We start from the raw sequence: 21,154 nt of genomic DNA on the forward strand, positions 1-21,154 counted from the left end.
AGAATCCCATACCTTCCTTTCAGCCCAGGGGGATGGGTTGCATAAGGGGGGTTTGTACAGAGCATGGTAAGTGACTCAACCTCCGGATTTCCTCCTCTCAGCTCAAGACCACTGCCCCTGGACTGATGTTCAAGGTTCTGGGTGATGGGACCTGGGTTGCTTCAGTACCTATCCAATTTCTTTCCCACAGTTCTGAATCATGTCTCCTCTCAGCCCACAGCACCTGGGGCTCCTCGGGGCGGGTGCCTGCCACAGGGTCTGGAGGAGAGCCACAGCCCCAGGTGAGAGAAGCACATACCTGGGCCCTGCCTGACACAGAGTGGTGGGCACACTGCAATCCTCTGTGACAAATCGTATCCCAGGGAGAAGACACGTAGCTGGAAGTCACACTTTTGGAATGGGGTTTTTCAACTGGTTTGGTAAATTATTCCACAAGTATTTGTTGAGCATCTTTATCATACCAGGCCCTTGCAAGTTTCTGAGGACACTGTAGTGACTAAGATAAGTCCAAATCTTAGCTGAATAATTCCTCCGCCTGTTGTGTTCAGGCAGTGCAGGAGATTGTGGGCTGCAGGAGAGTGAAGTCAGGTACTTAGCCCCTAATGCCTGGGGACAGGACAAGGACTCTCTGCAGCTGCCTCACAGCGTGGGAGGGTGATGGCTCTCTGCTGCTGCTGAGCTTACCACTCCTGCAGCAGGTAACACAACAGGAGGAGGTAACACTGAAGTTGAAACCTTAAAAATGTCCCAGAGGAGGCAGATGTGCTAAACTGGGGGGAAAGGGGGCAGGGAGAGAGCAAATGCCAAGGCTGTGAGGTGTCCTGGTCCAGAAGAAGCAAGGAGAGCTGGTGAGACTGACGGAATGGAAACGTGGAAGAAGAGTAGGCCAGAACTGCACCGCCCTCCCTCCAGGACAGTCTTCATCCCCTCTGAAGGAGCAGGCTCCTTGCACCCCGAGCCCCTCCTCCCCCACCGCCCTGCCACAGAGATGCTTACGTCCAGAGGTGGCAGAAAGAAGGCACCCCCGGGAAGGGTGGTTAGTCTCACCCTTGCCTGGGGAAGGTACAAGGTCCTGGGACAAGGGCATGGGAACTTTGAAAACCAGCAAATCAAGGTCCAAAGCACACACCCTTGTGTTCCCTCAGCTTTACAATCCACAGTTTGGCCCACTTTTCTTTCATGAGCAAAACAGGGACCAGTGTAAGAGTCCTGAGCTGACAGCCCAGATCTTAGGCCCCAGGGAAGGGGGAGAAGGGAGGATGTTGGACATACCAAGAGGGAGGAAGTTGTCCAAGGTGAGCCTGCCAAGGTCAGTCCGAGGTGGCGGCTGCTTGTGAAAGCTGCTCCCCCAGCTTGGTGCACACCTCCCCACCCCCCCCATGGATTGCCACATGCCTGGGCCCCCAGGGCCCCCATCCCAGTGTTGCAAGATCCCGGTTGGGGTTGTGGGGGTGGAAAGGGGCCTCTTCACCTCCACCCCCTACCCTACCCTGCCCCAAGCCAGTGAAGGGACTATGGGATGGAGGGGGCCACATAGGAGATGCTGAGGCAACAGTAGCCAGGGCCTGTGCACTCCTCCGGGACAGTCACTTCCTGTCACCACCAGCGGGCAGATCTTTCCTTTCAGGACTCAGCCGGGGCTGGTCCCAATGGGAAGGATCCAATCTAGATAGGACTCCAGGCTGGCCTGTTAGCTGCCCCCATAAGCAGACCTGGCTTGGGCCCAGAAAAGCACCAATGAGAAGTTTACTGAGGAGGCCCATCAGAAACTCCCTGAGGCTACCCCATGGGGAAATGATGGGTATTTTCAGAAGAAAATGGCTGCACCTGGCCATCAGTTCTGACTTCATGGAGCAGCAGAAGAGTTCTAGGACTTGGGAGAAGGAAGGCTTCCTACTAGGGAGAGACACCCATGCAGAGCTGGAACCTCCCCTTCTCTTTCAGAAACCCAGATCTGAGTTAGGTAGAGGCAAGCCATACATAGCATGGATCCCCAACACCCCCCAAGCCAAGCTTCACCCTGAAGCCCCAAACTGTCCAAAACCCGATTGTTCCCCACACCTAGCACTGTCACCCCTGGCCAGACCATCCAGCCCTGCTGCAATCGGGACGGTTTGCAAAACGCCTGTAGCTCCCGCTTTGTCACCATCTGAGGTTAGGACTGCGCTTGGGAGATAAGCCCAGGCCCCACCCGCCGTCCCGAGTGAGACTGCTGGCCTGCTGCAATCGGGACGGTTTGCAAAACCCCTGCTGGCTCCAGCTCTGTCACCATCTGAGGTTAGGGCTGCGCCCCAAGATAAAGTTTAGTCCCACCCACTGGCTCTGCCTTCAAACCTTACAGGCAGCAGGGCCAAGAGACTGAGCTCCAGGGAAGCCTACTCAGGGTCTGGAAGCCTTAACCAGACCCAGCATGAGGACCCCTTCTGCCTGTCCTCTCCCGCCTCTTCTCCCCTTCATCCCCAGCCTCACTTTTGCACCCTGTCCTCATCGTCATCCTTTCCCCTCACTCTCCATCTCCCTTCCCAGCTCCCTTCTTTCTCATCACTCTCATTCATTCATTTGCTCAAACAATACTTAGAACCCTCTGGGCATTTTGCTTGTTTTAGGAGCTATAGGATAAGCAAGGACAGTCCCTGCTCTTGTGGGGTTTACAGATTCACAAAAGGGACAGACAGACATACCCCCACCAATAAATAGATGGTTCTAAGTTGCAGGCAGTGCTATGGGACAGAAATAAAGTGTGATTGTGACAGATGCTTATAAGAGAATCTGATTTAAAAGTGAGGGTCAGAAAGGCTTTTGGAGGAAGTAACATGTAAGCAGAGATTCCTACTCAAAGGTGAGTAGGAATCACTGTGGCAAAAACTGAGGGCTCCCAACAGAGGCAGGAGCTCCCCAAGCAGGACCTTCCCACTCATTGACAGAGGCTGGGGTTGGAAACAGACTAGACTGAGGGGGAGAGGTGAGGTCAGAGAAGAGCTGAGGCCAGATCTCGCTCTAAGGGGATGCAGAGCATCACGGGGAGGAACCATCTTCCAAAGGAAGAAGACATTTCCTCTCTCCTAAGGTGAAAGAGGAGAAACACAGCAGCAGACACAGACCCAAACAGGTCTGGAGTCCGCCGAGGTCGTTCCCCTCTCAGCGCTTCTGTTTTCACTATGAAAGAAGAGGTGATTGCAAGTGACTTAGTAGGAAGCTTCAAGGAAGAGGCTTGAAGGTGTAAAATCCCAGTTGCTGACAGTGGAAGCAGGAGCTGAGATCTCTGATCTTGGGAGTGGCCGGTTGAAGTCAATGATGACAAATTTAGGTGACAACAATCTGTCCTCTGGAGGGACTTCCTTCAGGGGTCCTTACCTACTTGGGAGCAAGTGTGGACAAGAAAGATGTCGGGGCTCACCCAGGGAGGCAGGATGGATGGGACACACAGGGAAGGGGAGGGATTTTGTTTTGAATCTGGAACCTAAGGTGGATAAGAAGAGGTGAAGAGACAAGAAGGGCCATGGTTCTTCAGTGAGCTTTAGAACAGCGGCAGTAACCCGGCTTGAGCAAACAAACCATAAGGAAAGGAGATCATATCAGACAGTGGGATGTTTGATTCAGTTATTTCATAGGTACTGCAGTTTCTAGTGATAAGGCCTGGGTCTGACCCTGGGTGGGAGTGGGGAGGGCTTGCTAAGGTGGATGGAGAGGCATGTTAAGAGGAGTGGATGCAGGAACTGAGAGGTGACCGCACTGGACGGAGCACCAGATGGATGGCACCACCCAGGATGACTTCTGTGCTCAACCTCACTTTGTCTCCACAACCCAGGACCCACATCCCACAACCTACCATTCACCTCCACCCTCCATCAGTGTCCCCTTCCCATCTAGTCCCCACCTTCATGCCCTCTTTCTCATGTCCAGCCTCATCCTCTCCAGCTCCATCCTGTCTCATGCCTTCATCCTCTCCTTTCCCCTTTCTCTCTCTGCACCCTGATCCTTCTCATCCTCTTCCTTTCAGCACTTTATTTCTCCTTCACACTGGGCACCTGAAAAGCTACTACATGGTGGATTAAAGCCTGTGCCCAGGAGCCTAAATAACACCTACCCATGTTGCCTCGGTTGTAAAAATGGGGTAATAATAACAGCTACCTCATAAGGTTGTCAAAAGGATTACCTGAGTCTAAAGTGCTTGGAACAATGTCTGGGCACAAAGGAAGTGTCGGTCACAGGATTGTTGCCCTCCTTCTCTCCTTGCCTCATTACACTTTCCTTCCTCCATCTTGGGCTTCCCCAATGGCTCAACCCAATGGCTCAGCAGGTAAAGAATCCACTTGCAATGCAGGAGACAACAGGAGACATGGGTTCGATTCCTGGGTCGAAGATCCCCTGGAAAAGGAAGTGGCAACCCACTCCAGTATTCTTGCCTGAAAAAATCCCATGGACAGAGGTGCCTGGCAGGCTATGTCCATGGGGTTACAAAGATTCGGACATGATTGAATAACCAAGCATGCACACACCCTCCATCTTTTCACCTCCATTATCCCTCCGTACCTACTTCATATGTCTTCTGAGATGCAGAGATGAATCAGCCTCAGCCCCTACCCACAGTCTGACAGGGAAACAAGCACAAAAAGAACTGTCAGGAGAATATAATAAGTACTACTTCAAAGATGCAAGGGGAAATGCCCTTGGAGAATAGAGGATATGCAGACGAACACTGCCTGGGGAGCCAAAGAAAAGTCTCAACAGGCAAATAAACCTCTCAGCTGGATCTTGAAAGATGAGGAAGGATTTGCCAGGCAAAGGCAGGAACGAAGTATTCCAGCCAAAGGAACATGACGTGTTTCCTGTGCAGCTTGTGTTAGAAGGTCTGAAGTTGCGCAAACTTGTAAGTTAGGATGAACCCCTTCCCTGAAGCGGGTACGCCCTATCCCGGGAAGGCCAGAAGGGGGCAGCAAAGCTTTAGGAGCTGTGGCAGCCGGAGCCCAGAAAACCTCCAGAGCTGCAGAGACCTCCAACCCTTCCACAAGCCCTGACCCTGAGGATTTTACGCAGACTGGGCCAGCCAGGCCAGGGGAAAAAAAACAAGCAAACAAGATTTCTGACACTAAAGACTAGGTGTGTCTCAGAAGAAGAACTGAAGTCCTCTAAATAAGCCCTCTAACACATGTTGAACATCTTTGAACATCTTCTATTAATGTTTTTTCAGAGTTTATTTTTCCTCTGGGCAGGCCTATAAGCAGCTTCTATGAAGCCTCACAAAGCTAACACAACAGCCTCTCATAGGAGATGTTAGTCAACCTACATGTGCTTAAATGACAAGCACCATGTGCTCTATGCAGGTGGAGGAGATGCCTAAGTCTTTCAGCTGAGAGTTCACCCTGTACTGACCTGGGAGCTAGTGGAGTGCAGGAGCCTTGTGTGTCCAACTCCAATGAAACAGGCAGGCATCTATGAAGCAAAAAATGCCCCTCCCCCAACCCCACATACACCATTATAGTAATCCCAATTTTTTGTTTCTGAGAAGGTTTCAAGGTTGTCCACTCAGAATGATAGGAGCTTAGGCTGAGATCAAGGAGGGTTAGGAGAGTGTTAGGAAGTAGGCTCCTCTTTGGAAAGGTCAGTTGAGGCCTCAGGAATTAACACTGCCCCACTCCAACTCTGCTTGTGGCACCCCAGGGAGGAAGGGTGGGGGCTGCTCCTTGGCCCTTGTAGTTCACATTGGATCTCCTAGCAGGAATTACAGATTTAGTCAACAACACTCATATCTCTGAAAAAATAATTCGAGCTTGGTGGAGGGGATTTCAAGAGAGATGGTAAAGAGAAGAAAGCCAGGTGTAAGTGAGGAGGGAAGAAGGGAACGGAAGGCTAGATACAGAGCAGGCTATGGAGAGATGTTTGTGGATGTGGCTGCTGCCACTGCTCCTCCTGGGGATCTATTCCTCCTGGGGGCTTCTCCTTCTGGGGAGCTACTCCTCCTGGGGGGGGGAGCTACTCCTCTTGGCGGGGGGGGGGCTACTCCTCCTGGGGCCTGCTCGTCCTGGGAGTCTACTCCTCCTGAGGGGCTGCCTCAGGCAGGTGTCTACATGATGAGACACAGAAGTCTGAGCCTTCTTGGGCCTCCTTTCTCCCACCTTCCCCAAACCTGTTCATCCTCCCTCACCCTCCCTGGTCCCCAGGATCCTCAACCCCTCCAAACCCAAACCTGCTATGTTGGAGATCCTGTATCAGAGGGAGCTTGGAATCCTGAAGGAGATGAGGTGAGAGGGGAATCTTGAGCCCTGGCAGCAAGACAGAGGCTGGAGAGAGAGAGCTGAAGAGCGTAGAAGACTGAAGGGGCAAAGAAGGCTATGGCAGGGAGACCACACAGAAAAGGAATGGGATGTCTAGCATGTGGAGGTAAAACCGCCGCTCTTGTTAAGTCCCTCTAAGGCAAGGACCCCTGCTTCTGAATCCAAACCCTGAACAATACTGCCATGCTGTCTGGGGAGATCCAGACACCCCAAAGTACCACAGTTAAGTTCATGTGATTGAGAGCGTATATAGTACTGCTTCAGGAACACCCAGAAATGTCTCCAGTTCACCTACAGCTGTTCATTCTTATCAGGTGCAGCCTCTTGAAACCAGGATATGAAGGAGAGAGTTGCTTGGAGCTGAAGGTGAGAATGATTTCTCGGATTTGGGGAACTGAAGACCTCTAGCCTATCTAGCGGAGAAGGCAATGGCAACCCACTCCAGTACTCTCACATGGAAAATCCCATGGACAGAGGGGCCTGGTAGGCTGCAGTCCATGGGGTCGTGAAGAGTTGGACATGACTGAGCTACCTCACTTTCACTTTTCACCTTCAAGCATTGGAGAAGGAAATGGCAACCCACTCCATTGTTCTTGCCTGGAGAATCCCAGGGACGGCGAAGCCTGGTGGGCTGCCATCTTTGGGGTCACACAGAGTCGGACACAACTGAAGCGACTTACCAGCAGCAGCAGGAGCCTATCTAGACCTCTCCACCACCACCAGCATCAGAATTACTTAATGCAGTTCCTACCAGGACAGATTCCTGAGCCCCTCTCCTCTGGCAATTTATCAAATCAGAGACTGGTGGGAGTGTGGGGAAGACTCCCTATTCTAACCATCTGCCTAGACGATGTTCAGTTCATCAGACTAGAGACTGAACTGCTCCACCTCTGGCTCCTATCCTGGTACCCAGTTTCCTGTCATCCTCTCCCAGCCCAACCGCTAAGCTAGCTGTAACATTTCATTCCCTACCATACCCCTGACATCCATCTCCATGGTTATGCCTTGTGGTCAGGGCAAGAACCCCACTACTGACCTATCCAGAAAGGGGGGGCCAGGGACCCAAACTGATTTCTCCTGTATGTGTGGGTTGCCCACACTTCCAAGCGTCACCAAGAGGGGAGGATCAAATCAAATCCCTTTTCTTGGCTCTGCATCTCAATCTTAGATGTCATGGGAAAGAAAGGGAGCATACAAGCCATTTTCATTAAATTGTGCTTATTTGGAGGAATTCCCTGGTGGTTCAGTGGTTAGACCTCTGTGCTTTCACTGCTGAGGGCCTGGGTTCAATCCCTGGTGGCAGAACTAAAATCCCACAAGCTGCATGGTACAGCCAAAAAAAAAATCATGGTTATTTGGGGTAACTTGAGGGCATGCTGATGAAGTTTGGATGGAGACTGAAACCCCCACACACACCATCCCTTAGCACCACCTCTGCCAAGTTTCCTAGGTCTCCATTTTCAGGGACACTTCTGCATTACCCTAGTCCCCTCCTTTCTGCCCCCACCTGACCTGGCCCATGAATATTCATCTATTGTAGCCCCCACTGCCTGCTGCCAGCTGGACTAATAAGACAGGCCCCTTGCTGCTACCACTGTCTACTGCACCCTGCATTTCCCAGCCTCAGCCACAGTGTCATGTTCATGGTGACTGCTGCATGATGAATAGGAAGAAGCAGACAGGCTGAGGGAGGGGGCTCAGGTCACTCAGCTTCCCATGAAGTGGAAGGACCTCCTCAGGGTGGAACAGAAGGTGCCTCAAGCTCTGAGAAGAGCCGATTGGGCAGAAGGGTGAGAGTGTGGGTCCATCCTGCTGCGGTCTCTTCACTTTGCAGTCATGTGTCCTCAGGCCACACTCCATGAACTGCTCCATGCCCTGGGTTTCTCTGGATGGTTCCTTGAGACATGGAGGGAGGGACTGTCTGAATGAGGGCAAGTTCCCCCCACACGTCAGCCAGAGGGAATCACTGATATCTCACCAACCCCTTCCTTCCAACTCTCCCTTACCCTTCTGAAGTTTCCCTCTCGTGTACCATCTCTCCTTTCAGTCTTAGAGAGAACTGTTCTACAAAGCAAGGGACAGGGCGAGATGAGTGGGGACAGCTGCTTTCCACTACAGCCTGGCCAAGCACTTGGAACTGCAGGAGGCTCACTGGGTGCTTCCTTGGAAGAAGCTGTGAGAATGAGAACAGCTTAGGGTCATGGAAGGAAGAGGAAGCAGTCAAGTGCTACCTCCTCCCATGGGGCCCTTTGTCTTCACACTGGGAGGTCCAACTACTCCAGGACTGTAAATGACTGCTACCTATGACAGTGCCCAATGTCCTAGGCTTGACCCAACCACTTGCTGCCTTCAAAGACTCAGGCTGAGGCTTCCCTGGTGGTCCAGTGGTTAAGAATCCACCTTCCAATGCCAGAGACGCTGTTTTGAACCCTAGGACAGGAAGATCCCATGTGGCACAGAGCAACTAAGCCAGTGCTCCACAGCTACTGAACCAAAACTCTATAGAGACTGCGAGCCACAGCTACTGAAGCCAGTGCGCCTAGAGCCCGCGCTCCGAAAGAAGAGAAGCCACCATAGTGAGAAGCCTGAGCGCAACTGGAGAGTAGCTCCCACTTGCTGCTAGAGAAAGCGTGCAGCAACGAAGACCTACTACAGCCAAAAGGTTAAATCAGTAAATCTTTGGGAAAAAAAAGACTGGGGCTGGGACCAGGTCAACCACAGCACTGCAGAGGTGCTGCTGTGGAGCTGGGTGAGAAATAAGGGAGAATGGCAGAGGGCACTCATGATTTAAGTCAGCTTGGGCCAAGTGGAGAGGTTGGAGGGGGTTATCTGCTGCTAAAGTGGAATGGAAACTGTAAGCACGGGGGATTCATTTGTTCTGAGGCTTCTTTGTCTTCCTATGTCTCAGGGCCTGGCCTGGAATTCGGCCCTGTGACCACCTGTGGGAATGACGCCTCAGGCTTCTTCTGTGAGTGTGCCGCGGGGCTAAGGGACTGCACAATTGTCCATCATCCTAGTGTCCCTCTATAATCCCCCTCACACAGCAGACTGGGCTGCCACTACCTGCACCTGGATAAATGGAGCTGCTCCCCAGACCCTGTGCAAGGGGAATCAAACAGAGTTGGCCTGGAGAGAAGTCTCCTTCTGAGGCCTCTGGACAAACACTATTCTACCCTCTGCCCTGCCCTTCAGAGTGAATGCTGAAAGGAGGGAAATGGATTCCCACCTGGGGCGGAGAATCCCCATGGGGAGATCTACCATCCTTAGAGTCGGTGCTTCCTTGCCAACTTCACTTCACAGCTGCTCCCCGGGGACGAGACCAGTCATCCCTCTCAGATGCCACATGTCAAGGAAGCAGAGCTCACTGGGTGCTGTTTTTAAATCAATGCATAGAGAGGGCAGTGTACAAAGTGCAGGTGGAGGGATCATCCTGGGCCCCATGCCTTCCAGGAAAGGCTATTCAGAGGAGTATCAGAAGTGGACCAGCTGCAGACACTGGGAAAAAGTTTGGAAGAGCTCTTATGGTAGTACCACACAGCATGTTTTTATGTACATCTTTTTTATCATTGGAGTATAGTTGTTTTACAATACTATTTTAGTTTCAGGTATACATAGAGCAACATTGAAAACATAGTGCATCAATATTTTTATAGATTATACTCCATTTAGTTACTATACAATTTTGGCTCTATACATTGTGTCGTACTAAATATCGCTGTAGCTTATGTACTGATGTTCATTCATTTTTTACCAAGTGCCCTACTGAGCCCATGACTCTGATTGAGAATGAACATTTTCCTTAGGAGGGCTTGAGTAGGTAACTGAGGCTGTAACTATGCCCTGCTACATACTTCCTTGCAGATACCTGGCTACTATAATCTTCTGTCCCTCGTGTTGGTTGTTAGACTAATGAAGTTACCAATGCTATTACTTACAAACCTGTAAGTCTTTCAATCCAAGACCTGTTATTCCAGCTGTCGTTAGGATTAGTTGGGAATCCAGGAGACTCCCTGAGGAAGTAAGAGTGAGAAACACTGACAGGAGCAATACTACAGGCTCTAGTGAGCAGAGAAGGCACTGGCAGGTAAAGAGATGCTTCTGGCTAAGGATTTATACAGGAGGCCAAGGAGAATGCTTAAGTCCTTTACTTCATAACCCTCCTCTGAAGACCTTCCTGTTCATCGCACACCTGTTTCATGAGATATACTCTTTCAGGGACTATACTTCCATTAAGAGATTCAAGTGTCCAGAAAAAAGAAAAAGAGACCAGTCCTTTCAGGGGCTATATCCACAGCCCCTTGATTACCACTAGTCTGGTGTTCACTGCACGTATGTGGAAATCTCCTGACTGCCAAGTTGGTATGCTGCCTAGGGCTCTGACCTTGACTCTCCAGAAGAAACCTCTTGAAGTATCATTATGAAGGAGCCACCCTTACCATAAAATACAGCAAGTAACAGCAAGTAAGGTAACATTCCAAGTCTTTCAAATTCCTGGAATCTAGGTATTTGAAATTGCATTGATTAAACACTCATTCATACATATACTGTCTTATGTACTGCTGTGCTGTCACTTCAGTCATGTCCCACTCTACAATCCTATGAACTGTAGCCCGCCAGGCTCCTCTGTCCATGGGATTCTCCAGGCAAGAATACAGGAGTGTGTTGCCATGCCCTCCTCCAAGGGAACATCCCAGCCCAAGAATCAAACCCATCTCCTGCATTTTCAGGCAGATTCTTTCCTGTTGAGCCACCAGTGATGACACAAAGTTGTATTTCTGAAAACAAGGATCCCTAACTAACATGGGGCCTATTACTATGGGACACCTCTCCCTTCAACAATAATGGAGTTTACCCATCTCTAGGACGTAGGGCTCCTAGTCCCTTTTTCTTCTTAATGGAATTTTTTTTTTTGCCTGTGCTGCCTAGTTTGTGGGATCTTAGTTCCCTGACCAGGGATCAAATGTGGGTCCCCTGCAGTGGAAACAGAGTCCTAACAACTGGAGCACCAGGTTGTCAACACGTTCTTAGGCATGACCAATGCACCCTGCCTAAACACCATTGTCCAGCTCTTCCCCTAAGTCACTTCCCTTGCTGCCAAGTTCTCCTTCCAACAATGTAAGTTCCTGGCAGTATTGGATCTTGGTCTCATTCATTTCAGGTTCTGTATACCCTTTTACTGATTTCCTGTTCAGCTTACCATTTAGGAGATCTAGATATTAAAATAAAGGTAGGAAAAAAGAAAATAGCTGGGTGAGAGAGGGTCTGAATGAGTTCTGAGTGAGGGAAGGTCTGAAAGTGTCGAGGGAGCAAAAGAAAAGAAACACAAATAGGAGTAACTTCGAAAAAATAGAAATAAAAATAAAACAAAGGTAAGACCTTCCACCACCTAGGCATTATTCCAGGCCACGTTATCACCTCTACATTCCTAGGTTTTTGGTTATTCGGACCATAATTCTTTTATGACCCATCAAGGTCAGTCCGTGGGATTCTGCCCAATGTTGTTTTTCCTGTGGATGCACTGGGAACCACGGCCTATCAGAAAGAAGCTACTCTTCAGGTGGGGCCTCCTGCCCTTTTATCATTTACCAGAGCCCCAGTGCACAACAGGGGGCCCAGTGGAGGGATCAGAAGGTGCGATGATACCTGGAGCATGACAAGGGTTACAGCAGAGGTGATTTCTTAAGAGACACTGGATGGAAAGTTGATCTAATGTCTATACTTACGTTCCACTTTTCTCAGAATGCCTGTTTCTCTGTATAACAACATTACACTAGCCTTGCAATGAAAAAAAAAGGTAGAGACTTATGGTTCTGAAAATTCGTTCTTTATTTTGATATAAAAAAATAAATCCTTCAGCCTATAAAGAATGTTACTTGTTTTCATATTGTTGTAAAGCAATCTTATAAGATAGGAACATCTGCTACCAGTTCAAAAGATGCCACATATACTTCAGAAAAAACGTCACTGCTATTTGGATTCAAACAAACATCAGGGTGAAGGAACAAACATCTCTGTCTCCTGATTTTTCCATAATTTTACTAAATCATCAAGAGGAAAGCTAGTAGTGGGGATGTTACAAAATTATGCCAGAATTTGGTAATGATAGTGAGACCGGCCATTCAAATCCAGCTAGGTCATGACCTTGTACAAATGCTCTACCTGATACCCTACAAGCTGGGCTGATTTGAGTAATAATGTAGAGATTCAGTTACAGTTGCAAAGGAAGTCTTTAAATTCTTGAAGTAGGCTAGGAAGCAGGCTGCTGATCTGGATTTGCTCAGATGGAAAACACTTACAGCAGGAGTCCAGTTGACAGGCTGTTGAAATCACCAGGCCTGTACTTGTCAGGTAGTTTCAGTCAGCTGATCGGGACACCTTCTTCAGATCTCTGAGTGATCCATTTGAAGTTCTCACTGTAAAGCTGTGGCCATGGCTGCATTAGCTCTGCCTATCTTCTTTGATTTTTTTTTTTCTTTAATTTTTAATGTCATTCTTTACCAGCTGTAGCAGCCACAGCTTGATAAAACTTTGCCACAAAGTCTGGCTCACTGACCTCCAGCTGCCTGACAAATTCATTGCGTTCCTGCTCAGCCCAACCTCGAAACCACTGATCCCAAAGACGTAACTGGCACTCAAAGATACAAGGTGGTCGGTTTGCTCCAGACACACTAAGCTGCTCCAGACTTTCCAGCAATGGCTGTAATTTTCCTGGTACTGCCTTAGCTACCAGGTCCTGAAGGAAACGTTCACGCTGAGGACCTGACCAGCTGGCAAACCAGTGAAGAATACACTTCATCTCCTGGGAAGTGATGTAAGACATTGGGGGAGGAGAAGAGTTAGAAATATTGTCTGGTACTGGGGGTAAGGGAGAAGGGGATAGCGGCACTGAAGAGGAAGATGATTCCAGTGGCATCCTGAAACATAAAAGCATGGTTATGTACTCTCCAGATAGAGCAACGAAAATAAAGCTTCCCAACAACATGGAATCTTACCACACTCAACCAGCTTCTATTACTTTTCACCAATTTGGTTTACAGAAAAACAGGGTCCTTTGTTCATTATCCAACTACCTTAGAGAAAGCACCCAAGAATAACTTCATTTCATATCTGCCAACTTTCATTACCCTCCCCAACCACTGCCTCCCTCCAATACTTCTACAAAGAATCTAAAAATAACCAAAGCATCCCTTGTTCATTCTTTCCCACCTTCTATGTTTCAGGTTGAGTAAAGAAAAAAACCAATGATTAATACTGGTCCAATACACTTTCCCTAAAATGAAAAAAAGGTACACATTTTTTAATTTACCAAGAAGCTGGTCAGGACCCAGATGCTAATCATTCCTGAGCTATTAACAGTAGGTTTAAAAAAAATAAAAAATCTTATACAGTGAAAGAGCCTTCTCTGCAATGTGCATGTAGCCTCTGAAATAACAACTTTATAACTGTATTATTTTCTTATATTTCCTGTAAAGCATCAGGAAAAATTGAAGAGCAGGGTTAGTGAGGGTGTCTTGTCCAAAATGATATAACAGAGTAAGAAAAACAGGAGAAACAGCCAATTGTTTTTTAAGGATTGAGAAAACGATCTAGTTGGTTTGCTGGCTTAGGGACCTAACAAGTGTTATACTGCTGTGACAATTCAAGTGTGAACACTTTTCCTTCGTGTTTAATAGAATACCTATTGATGACCGGCCTTAGCATCACTAATGCAACTGGGAGGTCAACCAGCTTGAACAGTTCTCAAATCCCACAGTTTGAGTCTCAATGAAAACAAACTACTTGTTTACGACATATTTTACTGTTTGTGTTTCTTCTGCTCTAAGCTGGAGCGTTTCTACTGACAAAGGAACCCAGAAGCAATTAACATCAGTTCACTACCAAAACAGCTCAAGAAGGTTGCTTTTTCACAGTGGCCCTACAAGAAGCAATTCCTCCTAAACTAATTTTATTTTCTTATTCAGAGAAAGGGAGAACTTTTCCCGAGTCTTGCGACACAGCTTCCATGGCAACTTCAGGTTCAACGATCAAGAACTGGTTCGTAGGCCAGGTCTAAAGACACAATGCTGCCACCTTCCACTTTGGAGGCCACGGAACCTGGCATACCGAGGTCCCAAAGAGCAACGTAGCCCTAGATGGGAGTGGCGGAGGTTCGGAAGATGGGAGGCGGTAGCTGTATCCGTAGGAGAGTTGGAGGCTTGCCACACTAAGGGTAGCACGCAAACACTGAGTCTGACCCGGCCCAAGGAGGGAGGTACTTCTACCCCGCTTACCTCCCCTTTTCTCTCACAGGGCACCCAGAGACCGTCACAACAGGGTTCAGACTCCAACTATCGCGGCCGCTTCCATGTTTCCTGAAAACCCTAAGAAGGGCCAACCCGGCAGCCCACGCACTTCCGGTCCCGGACCCGCCCCAAACACCCAAGCTCCTCAGCGCCTCCGCCTTAGGGCCGGAGACAGCCGAATAGTTCCGATTACGGTTAGGCCAGAGTCGACAGCTTCCGAACGGATTCGATTCAAAACCTCGGTAAGCCGAAGAGAGCCGAGCTCTGAAAGCAAGATGCGGGAGGGGGGAGCGGCTGGGAGGATGGAAAGAACCAATTGGTGCCGATGTGCAGACGGAAACACCCGAGCACTTCCGGAGGAAACCGGGGAGTTCTGAGTGGTAATCGAGGGGTTGACTATGGCAGTGGGCGGGGCCAACTCGGTACGTTCGAAGGGCGTTGGCGGAAATTACCGAAGATGCCCGAAGCCGTCGGGACGGACCCGAGTACCTCACGCAAGATGGCGGAGCTGGAGGAGGTGACTCTGGACGGGAAGCCTCTTCAGGCGCTGCGGGTGACCGACCTGAAGGCCGCACTGGAGCAGCGAGGCCTAGCCAAGAGCGGGCAGAAGAGTGCCCTGGTCAAGCGGCTCAAAGGGGTGAGGAGACGGCGTTGCCGGGGTGTCGGAGGGAAGCGGACCCGGTAGAGCCGAGTCTCTGCCGCGGCGCAGGCGCAGTGTCCGGGCTCGGCGCGAGCGAGCTCAGGCCGCCAGCGCGAGCCTCCGGATCCGCGCGCACGGTGGTTGGCGAGGCTCGCGCTGGAGTAGAAATAGCGCCGGTTCCCGCCTTAACGGTAGCAGCGCGAGCCCAAAATGGGAGGGTGCGCGCTACTCTCCTGGAGTGTCTTAAGCTCCTTCCTCCTTCCCCCACCCCCTCCTTGTTTGTGTCTGTGGTTTCGGCGCATGCGCTGCAGAAGGAGTTAAATCCCACTACAACCACCGGCGTTGCTGGCCTGAGGGGGGCGAGTTGGGCTGGGTCGGAGTTAGGGGTATAGTTGGCCGGAGAGGTTGATGGGGTTATCGGTATCCGAATGAATAGAATTGGGGTAGGGCAAAAATGTCTGCTTGACTAGGTTAGGAGGTGAGATGAAGAGAAACCTTGATTTGAAGGGACTTGGTTAGGCAGAGGTGTATATTTTATAGGACATCCAGAAGCAATTTGGGTGGATAACAGTTTGGTGAATATTGATGAGAAAGGTGAGGTGGGCTAGTATGTATTGGAAATTTTGAATCTGCTTAAGTAGATTAGGGTGGGATTGCCAAGAGGCAGACGGATGAATTGTTGTGTTTATTTGGTGTAAATGGAGGGAAGGTGAGGATCTCTTGGTTTTAATTTGGCTTAGTTAGGATACGTGACCAGTAGTTTTGGGCTGGGTTGGCTCAAGGGTTAAGTTGGCAGACCGTTGCTTACACTGAAGCTGACAGTTTAGTGTGTGTGTGTGGATTGGATCAGAACATGATTTATAGAGTCTGTGGTCATTTTGTTCTGTAGCCTCCTCTTTGAAATTTTTATAAATTTAGTGAATCTAGTTGCCATTTTTGGAAACAAGTTCACTTGAGTAGATCTAATCCTGGGTAACTGATCAGATAATTCACTGAGGACAAAATCATGTTGGTTTCATGTATTTGAACGTGGTTTGAGTATTTGAAGTGAAGGGCGAGATTTAGAAGGAACACTAATCAGAAGTGCAGAAGACAATAGCGATTGTAGTACTGTCAGATTTTATTGCATAGCCAGATTTCCTCGATATGCCTGCATTTTACATCTGTACATTTGGTAGCAGTAACCATGGCTACCTTTTAGGGTCTTCTGAAGATGAATGAGAACAGTATTAGTAAAGGGCATTTAGGTCTTTGGAAAAGTACAGTTTAAGTGTGTGTGGTTAGTCATTGCATTTGATGAAGAGATTGGGGGAAGGGGTATTTTTTGTTTTTGTTTTTTCTGGTTTCTGACTTTTGCCCTTCTCTATACCAGGCTCTAATGCTAGAAAACTTACAAAAACACTCAACCCCGCATGCTGCATTCCAGCCCAATTCCCAGGTAAGAAAGAAGGTTCATTACCAGGGGTGGACTCTGAATGCACAGAGACATGGAAGGACGTGATATTGTGTTTGATGCTTGGTTTCTCACCAGTATTTTTCTAAGTTCCTTGGGTTGAAAATGTTTTCGTACTGGGACTATTGAATTCAAATAAAGAATTCAAGAATCAGAAGAGCTATAAGTTAATTTCTGATTCTTGAAATGGTGTGTGCAGAAAGATGTGGTTTCAGTTGATTAAGTGGAGTGCAAGGGTCTGAAGTCATTTATTTGACATTGATTTGAGAGAAGTAGTTGATGTCCTTGTAGATATGAAGTAGACAGTCACCACGGCATATAAATTTTCTAAGAAATCAGTGCTTTGGAGATCATCCACCATTATCAATGTTAATATTAACTATGCAGTCACTCCTAAGCATTGTTAATTGCTCTGTTTCTTAGGGCAAGAAACTTAACCTTCAGAGTCCTTGATTTCCTCAGTTTCCCTATATGTAAGTGAGAAAAGGTTGAACTAGATCGATAGTTTTGTAACTGCTGAGATTTTGTGGAGATGCTTTTGGAGGCTTCCTGTAGGAAATTTCTTTCCAAGTGAGCAGGAGTTCACATTCCCCTCCTAAGCTAGATTAGCATTGAGTTTCTGCATAAGATTTCTTTGAAAGAAACCATTCCCAGTTTTTTTTTTTAAGTGTTAGACTGTGTAGTCTCTTAAGATTCTTTTTAGCTTTACCATTTCCTCATTATAGTGTGTCACGCACTTAAAGGAAAAATCCACGTCTTTTGTTAGTGCAATGGTGTGCAGCTCCAGTACTAGATGAAATCCCAAGATACTGTGGAAAAACAAGAGAGCTTTCCTACTCCCTTGTTATTAGTTCATTAAGCCAAAAGTATCATAATCTAACTAGCTTACAGAGGTTTAGTTATTTTAGCAAACATAAGAAGCTGCATGTTAATCAGTTTACCATTCTTTTCCTTTTGCCCATTACATTTTTGTCTTTGAAGTTTTGCTTTTATTAACATTGGATTTTTGCAACAAATACTTATATTCTCTAATACTTGCAACCCACACTTGATTAATGTCCAATGACTACCAAGAGACTTATCTCTATTTTAGGTGAAAATAAACTTTTACCATCCTTAGGAAAGATGACTAATGACATAAAAAGTATTCAGGTTTTTTTCCTTTTCTGGAGTTCTAATAGGACTTGCTAAGCAAGAAGGTTCTTGAGAGGAGGACTTGTGAAGAAAAAGCTGAAGGGCTAAAGAGTGACATGGGAGTCCTGAATTTTAAATATTGTCACCAAAGATTTCTTCTCACCCAAAGAAGATGGAGTTAGAACTCTGTCTAAATGCTGAATGGACATCCCTTTTCTTAGTCTCTTGCTTTCAGGCTTTTTAAGTCTGATATTGAATTTTGGAGATGTTTAAATGTTTCCTGAACAGGTGGAGATTGGTCTTTTGTGTCAACTAAAGATGAATTAGTATGAACTAGTGTTTTTTCCCTTCAGTTTTTTATATTATTAAAAGGAAAAATTAGATATATGGTTTAGATTAACTAAAAAATAAGTTTAAAAGACATCGTTTTATAGGAGTTTATTTCTTTTTAAATTGTGCATCACTGGTTGGTTGGAAACTGAATATTTAAAATAAAGGATTATGTGTGCAGTTCCTCTTTTTGCCATCTTTTGTGAATCATAGGGCTATATATTTTGGTCCTCAACTTAGGAGTAGCTTAGAAAAGGGCCCTCCAGTATTATTTTTCTTGGGTCCAGATATAATCCTTTGCTGCATGGAATTTTCTACCTAGCCTTTTCCTGGTTTGCTTTTCTAGACTATCTTTTTCCATTTGTTCTACACAGATTGGTGAGGAAATGAGCCAGAACAGTTTCATAAAGCAGTATCTGGAAAAGCAGCAGGAGCTGCTTAGGCAGCGTTTGGAACGTGAAGCTCGAGAAGCTGCAGAACTTGAAGGTAAGTCTAGACTGTTGCTTCTCACATGGAGTCCTTCCTTCTTACTCCTGTCACCGAGTAGATGGGCCTATTTCACTTGGCAGTTTCAGGAATATAAGTCAGGCTGAAACTGCCACTTACTTGCTTTGATAGTTTATGGATCCATGTGAGTTACTCTTTCCGTTTTGTCAGGGAAGAAGACACTTAATTTGACTTAATCTTGTTAGAAGAGGATTCCTGCCAACAGGAAGAGTTATATGTAAATTAAGCTATCCTTTGACATATTAGACTGGAAAAACCAGGGAGTTTTTCTCTGTGTGCAGTGCTCTCTTTAGTATATGCTCTGTATCCATGACTTTGCCTGACCTCCTTCACTCCTCTACATATTCCCACATGCTGAGCCCTTCACTCCCTCCCTGCCCCGACCCAATCTGTACTTTGCAGAAGCTTCAGCTGAGTCGGAGGACGAGATGATCCATCCAGAGGGAGTGGCTTCCCTGCTGCCTCCTGACTTTCAGAGCAGCCTGGAGAGACCAGAGCTGGAGCTCAGCAGACATTCACCCAGTACGTATCTCCCTCCCCACTGCGCTGTTTTGACAATCTTGCGTAGTTGGTGGGGGGAGGTAGTTACACCTCCTTTCATGCTAAGCTTCCATTAAAGTCTCAGGGAAGTTCTGTGACAGTGTTATTTGACATATGTTTTTCATGGAAATTATGTCCTTTTTGAATTCTGCTTTCACCTCAATGTTGTGTTAATCTCTCAGTATTTTTTAAGGCAGTCTGATTTTTCTTCTCACCTGTATACCTCTCTAACTTCCTCTACTGTACCTCTGAATTTAGCAGCGGTCCCAACTCATTTTCATCTCTTCACCAGTTGTGTATATTCTGTGTCACACATCCAGTCATACTCCCAAATGGACATCTGCAGTTTATTAATTCATTCAGCAAGTTTTTACTGAGTGTCTATTATATGCTAGGCATGTGCTAGGCACCAGAAATATAGTAAAAAGACAAATCTCTGCTCTACTGAAGCATACAGTCTAGTGAGAAGATGGACATTAAACAAATTATTTCATAATTAACTAGAGTCATGCTGTGTGCTGGGAGGCAATGCAGAGTATTATGTGAGCATATTACAAGGAGTTAAAACCTAATGTGTGGAATTGGTTCGGGCAGGGTTAATTTTTTCACATTTTAGAAAGCATTAAGCACCCACTTTTGCATAGTATCTCAAACAAAAATCTGTCAATACAGTCTTTTAGAAACAACCTAAGTATACCTTTAGGAGAACATGTATATAAGACACGTGGATAGTAGGTAGATAAAGTAAGCCAGTGTGTAAACTAAGAAGTATTTTGAATAATTATTAATGTTAGTGGTCATGGGGAAGGTGATCATTCCATATTTTTAATATTTTTATAATGCATGTTGGTTATTAGTGTTCCTTCTCAAGTAAAAATAAGCCAAAAAATTATGTATTGAGTTCTGCTCTATACATGTCTCCATGCTGGAGTATGTGATGAGGGGTCAGCAATTTGTAGTCTGTTAGGGGGAGAGAAGACAATCACACACAAAGCTAACAATAGAAGATGGTGTGTGTTACGTAACACACGAGGAGTATAGGCATGTACACTGTCAGAATTCAAAAGACGAAAGATTCACCGAGGACTGGAAAGACTAGAGAGAGCTTTATTAAGGAGGTGTAGTACTTGAGCTGAACCTTAGAAATAGGTAGGATTTGAGTTGGCACAGAGAAGACAAGAGGGTATTTTTAGGAAGGAACAGAGCCACAGGGATAGGAATGAAAGTGATATTTCATTTTCAAGGTAGTGGAGGAACCATTGAAACTTCTTGATGGGAATATGATCTGATAAACTCTTTTGAAAAAGAGAGAACCTCTCTCTGGCCTAAATGTAATCTGAAGTGAAAATGAGGAATGTCCTGAAATAGATGTAGGTTTAACAAGCAAATGCAGATGTAGAGTGAAGAAGATGGCCAGTCTATTCAGTGCTTTGAGTTATCAGAAGGACTGTGCCTGGGGCTATAATTGATGAGGGGAAAGAGGGGGTAGGTGAAAGGAAAGAGGTGAAAATTGGAAATGAATGTAGTAAATCGTAGAGTGGTTTGGTGATCTTAGTTGCTAAGTTGCGTTTGACTCGTGTGACCCCATGGACTGTAGCCCGCCAAGCTCCTCCGTCCATGGGGTGCTCCAGGCAGGAATGCTGGACTGGGTTAAAATTGTCGGGCACAACTAACAATTGCTCTGTGTCTTCCTCAGTGTACTCTGTCATAAACTTTTCTACCTCTGATCTTGGCTAGAATATGAGCTTCATTACAGATATGGCATAAAATGTGGTAAGAGTCCTAAGTGGAGTGGTAGTTTTGGAGTTCTAGCAATGCTTGGTTGGATCAGTAGTAATGCCTGGAATTTACCCAGAAGTTAGGTCTGTTTCCGGTATACACTGTCAGTCTGCCATAGGCCAGTAAACTATTAGGATTCCAGTTTATTTGTTAGCTTTGGATGTTTGGGGTTCCTTGTTTCCTAACATTTTGATTAAGGCTCCTAGTAACATAT

General features: G+C 46.9%; 3 protein-coding genes and 2 pseudogenes across 8 annotated transcripts in view; 4 read left to right on the forward strand and 1 right to left on the reverse strand.

Moving 5' to 3' along the window:
• The first annotated feature begins 5,309 nt into the window (after positions 1 to 5,309).
• LOC148776629 (ciliated left-right organizer metallopeptidase-like) lies at positions 5,310 to 6,502 on the forward strand (annotated as a pseudogene).
• An 847-nt stretch (positions 6,503 to 7,349) lies between these two features.
• Positions 7,350 to 8,667, forward strand: LOC129563444 (ciliated left-right organizer metallopeptidase; the record flags this gene model as incomplete). The annotated part of the gene is given in 6 exon segments (XM_055437241.2): positions 7,350 to 7,394; positions 7,803 to 7,887; positions 7,890 to 7,921; positions 8,124 to 8,188; positions 8,305 to 8,561; positions 8,564 to 8,667. Coding segments are annotated over 6 exon segments (588 nt in total), but the record flags the coding sequence as incomplete, so codon positions are not given.
• A 374-nt stretch (positions 8,668 to 9,041) lies between these two features.
• On the forward strand, positions 9,042 to 10,696 carry LOC148776630 (ciliated left-right organizer metallopeptidase-like; annotated as a pseudogene).
• Positions 10,697 to 12,083: 1,387 nt separating this feature from the next.
• On the reverse strand, positions 12,084 to 14,746 carry C9H14orf119 (chromosome 9 C14orf119 homolog). The gene is made up of 2 exons (XM_088840004.1): positions 14,546 to 14,746; positions 12,084 to 13,189 (listed from the first exon to the last, which is right to left on the reverse strand). Exon 2 carries the CDS (start codon positions 13,186 to 13,188, stop codon positions 12,763 to 12,765), a length of 426 nt encoding a protein of 141 aa, XP_088696130.1. The 5' UTR covers position 13,189; positions 14,546 to 14,746; the 3' UTR covers positions 12,084 to 12,762.
• A 73-nt stretch (positions 14,747 to 14,819) lies between these two features.
• Positions 14,820 to 21,154, forward strand: part of ACIN1 (apoptotic chromatin condensation inducer 1) — a 37,235-nt gene continuing 30,900 nt past the window's right edge. For 2 of the 6 annotated variants that reach the window (XM_055435462.2, XM_088840002.1), the window contains exons 1-4: positions 14,826 to 15,194; positions 16,570 to 16,635; positions 18,489 to 18,600; positions 19,024 to 19,143. In XM_055435462.2, the coding sequence (XP_055291437.1) occupies positions 14,883 to 15,194; positions 16,570 to 16,635; positions 18,489 to 18,600; positions 19,024 to 19,143 (610 nt within the window). In that variant the 5' untranslated portion in view covers positions 14,826 to 14,882. Of the gene's footprint in view, positions 15,195 to 16,569; positions 16,636 to 18,488; positions 18,601 to 19,023; positions 19,144 to 21,154 lie in introns of all 6 variants that reach the window. The other 4 variants (XM_055435464.2, XM_055435463.2, XM_055435459.2 and 1 more) reach the window with 4 other exon arrangements.

This window comes from Moschus berezovskii, chromosome 9 (assembly GCF_049115385.1).
Source record: "Moschus berezovskii isolate FMDL1 chromosome 9, NW_MosBer_1.0, whole genome shotgun sequence".
Classification (NCBI taxonomy): Eukaryota; Metazoa; Chordata; class Mammalia; order Artiodactyla; family Moschidae; genus Moschus; species Moschus berezovskii.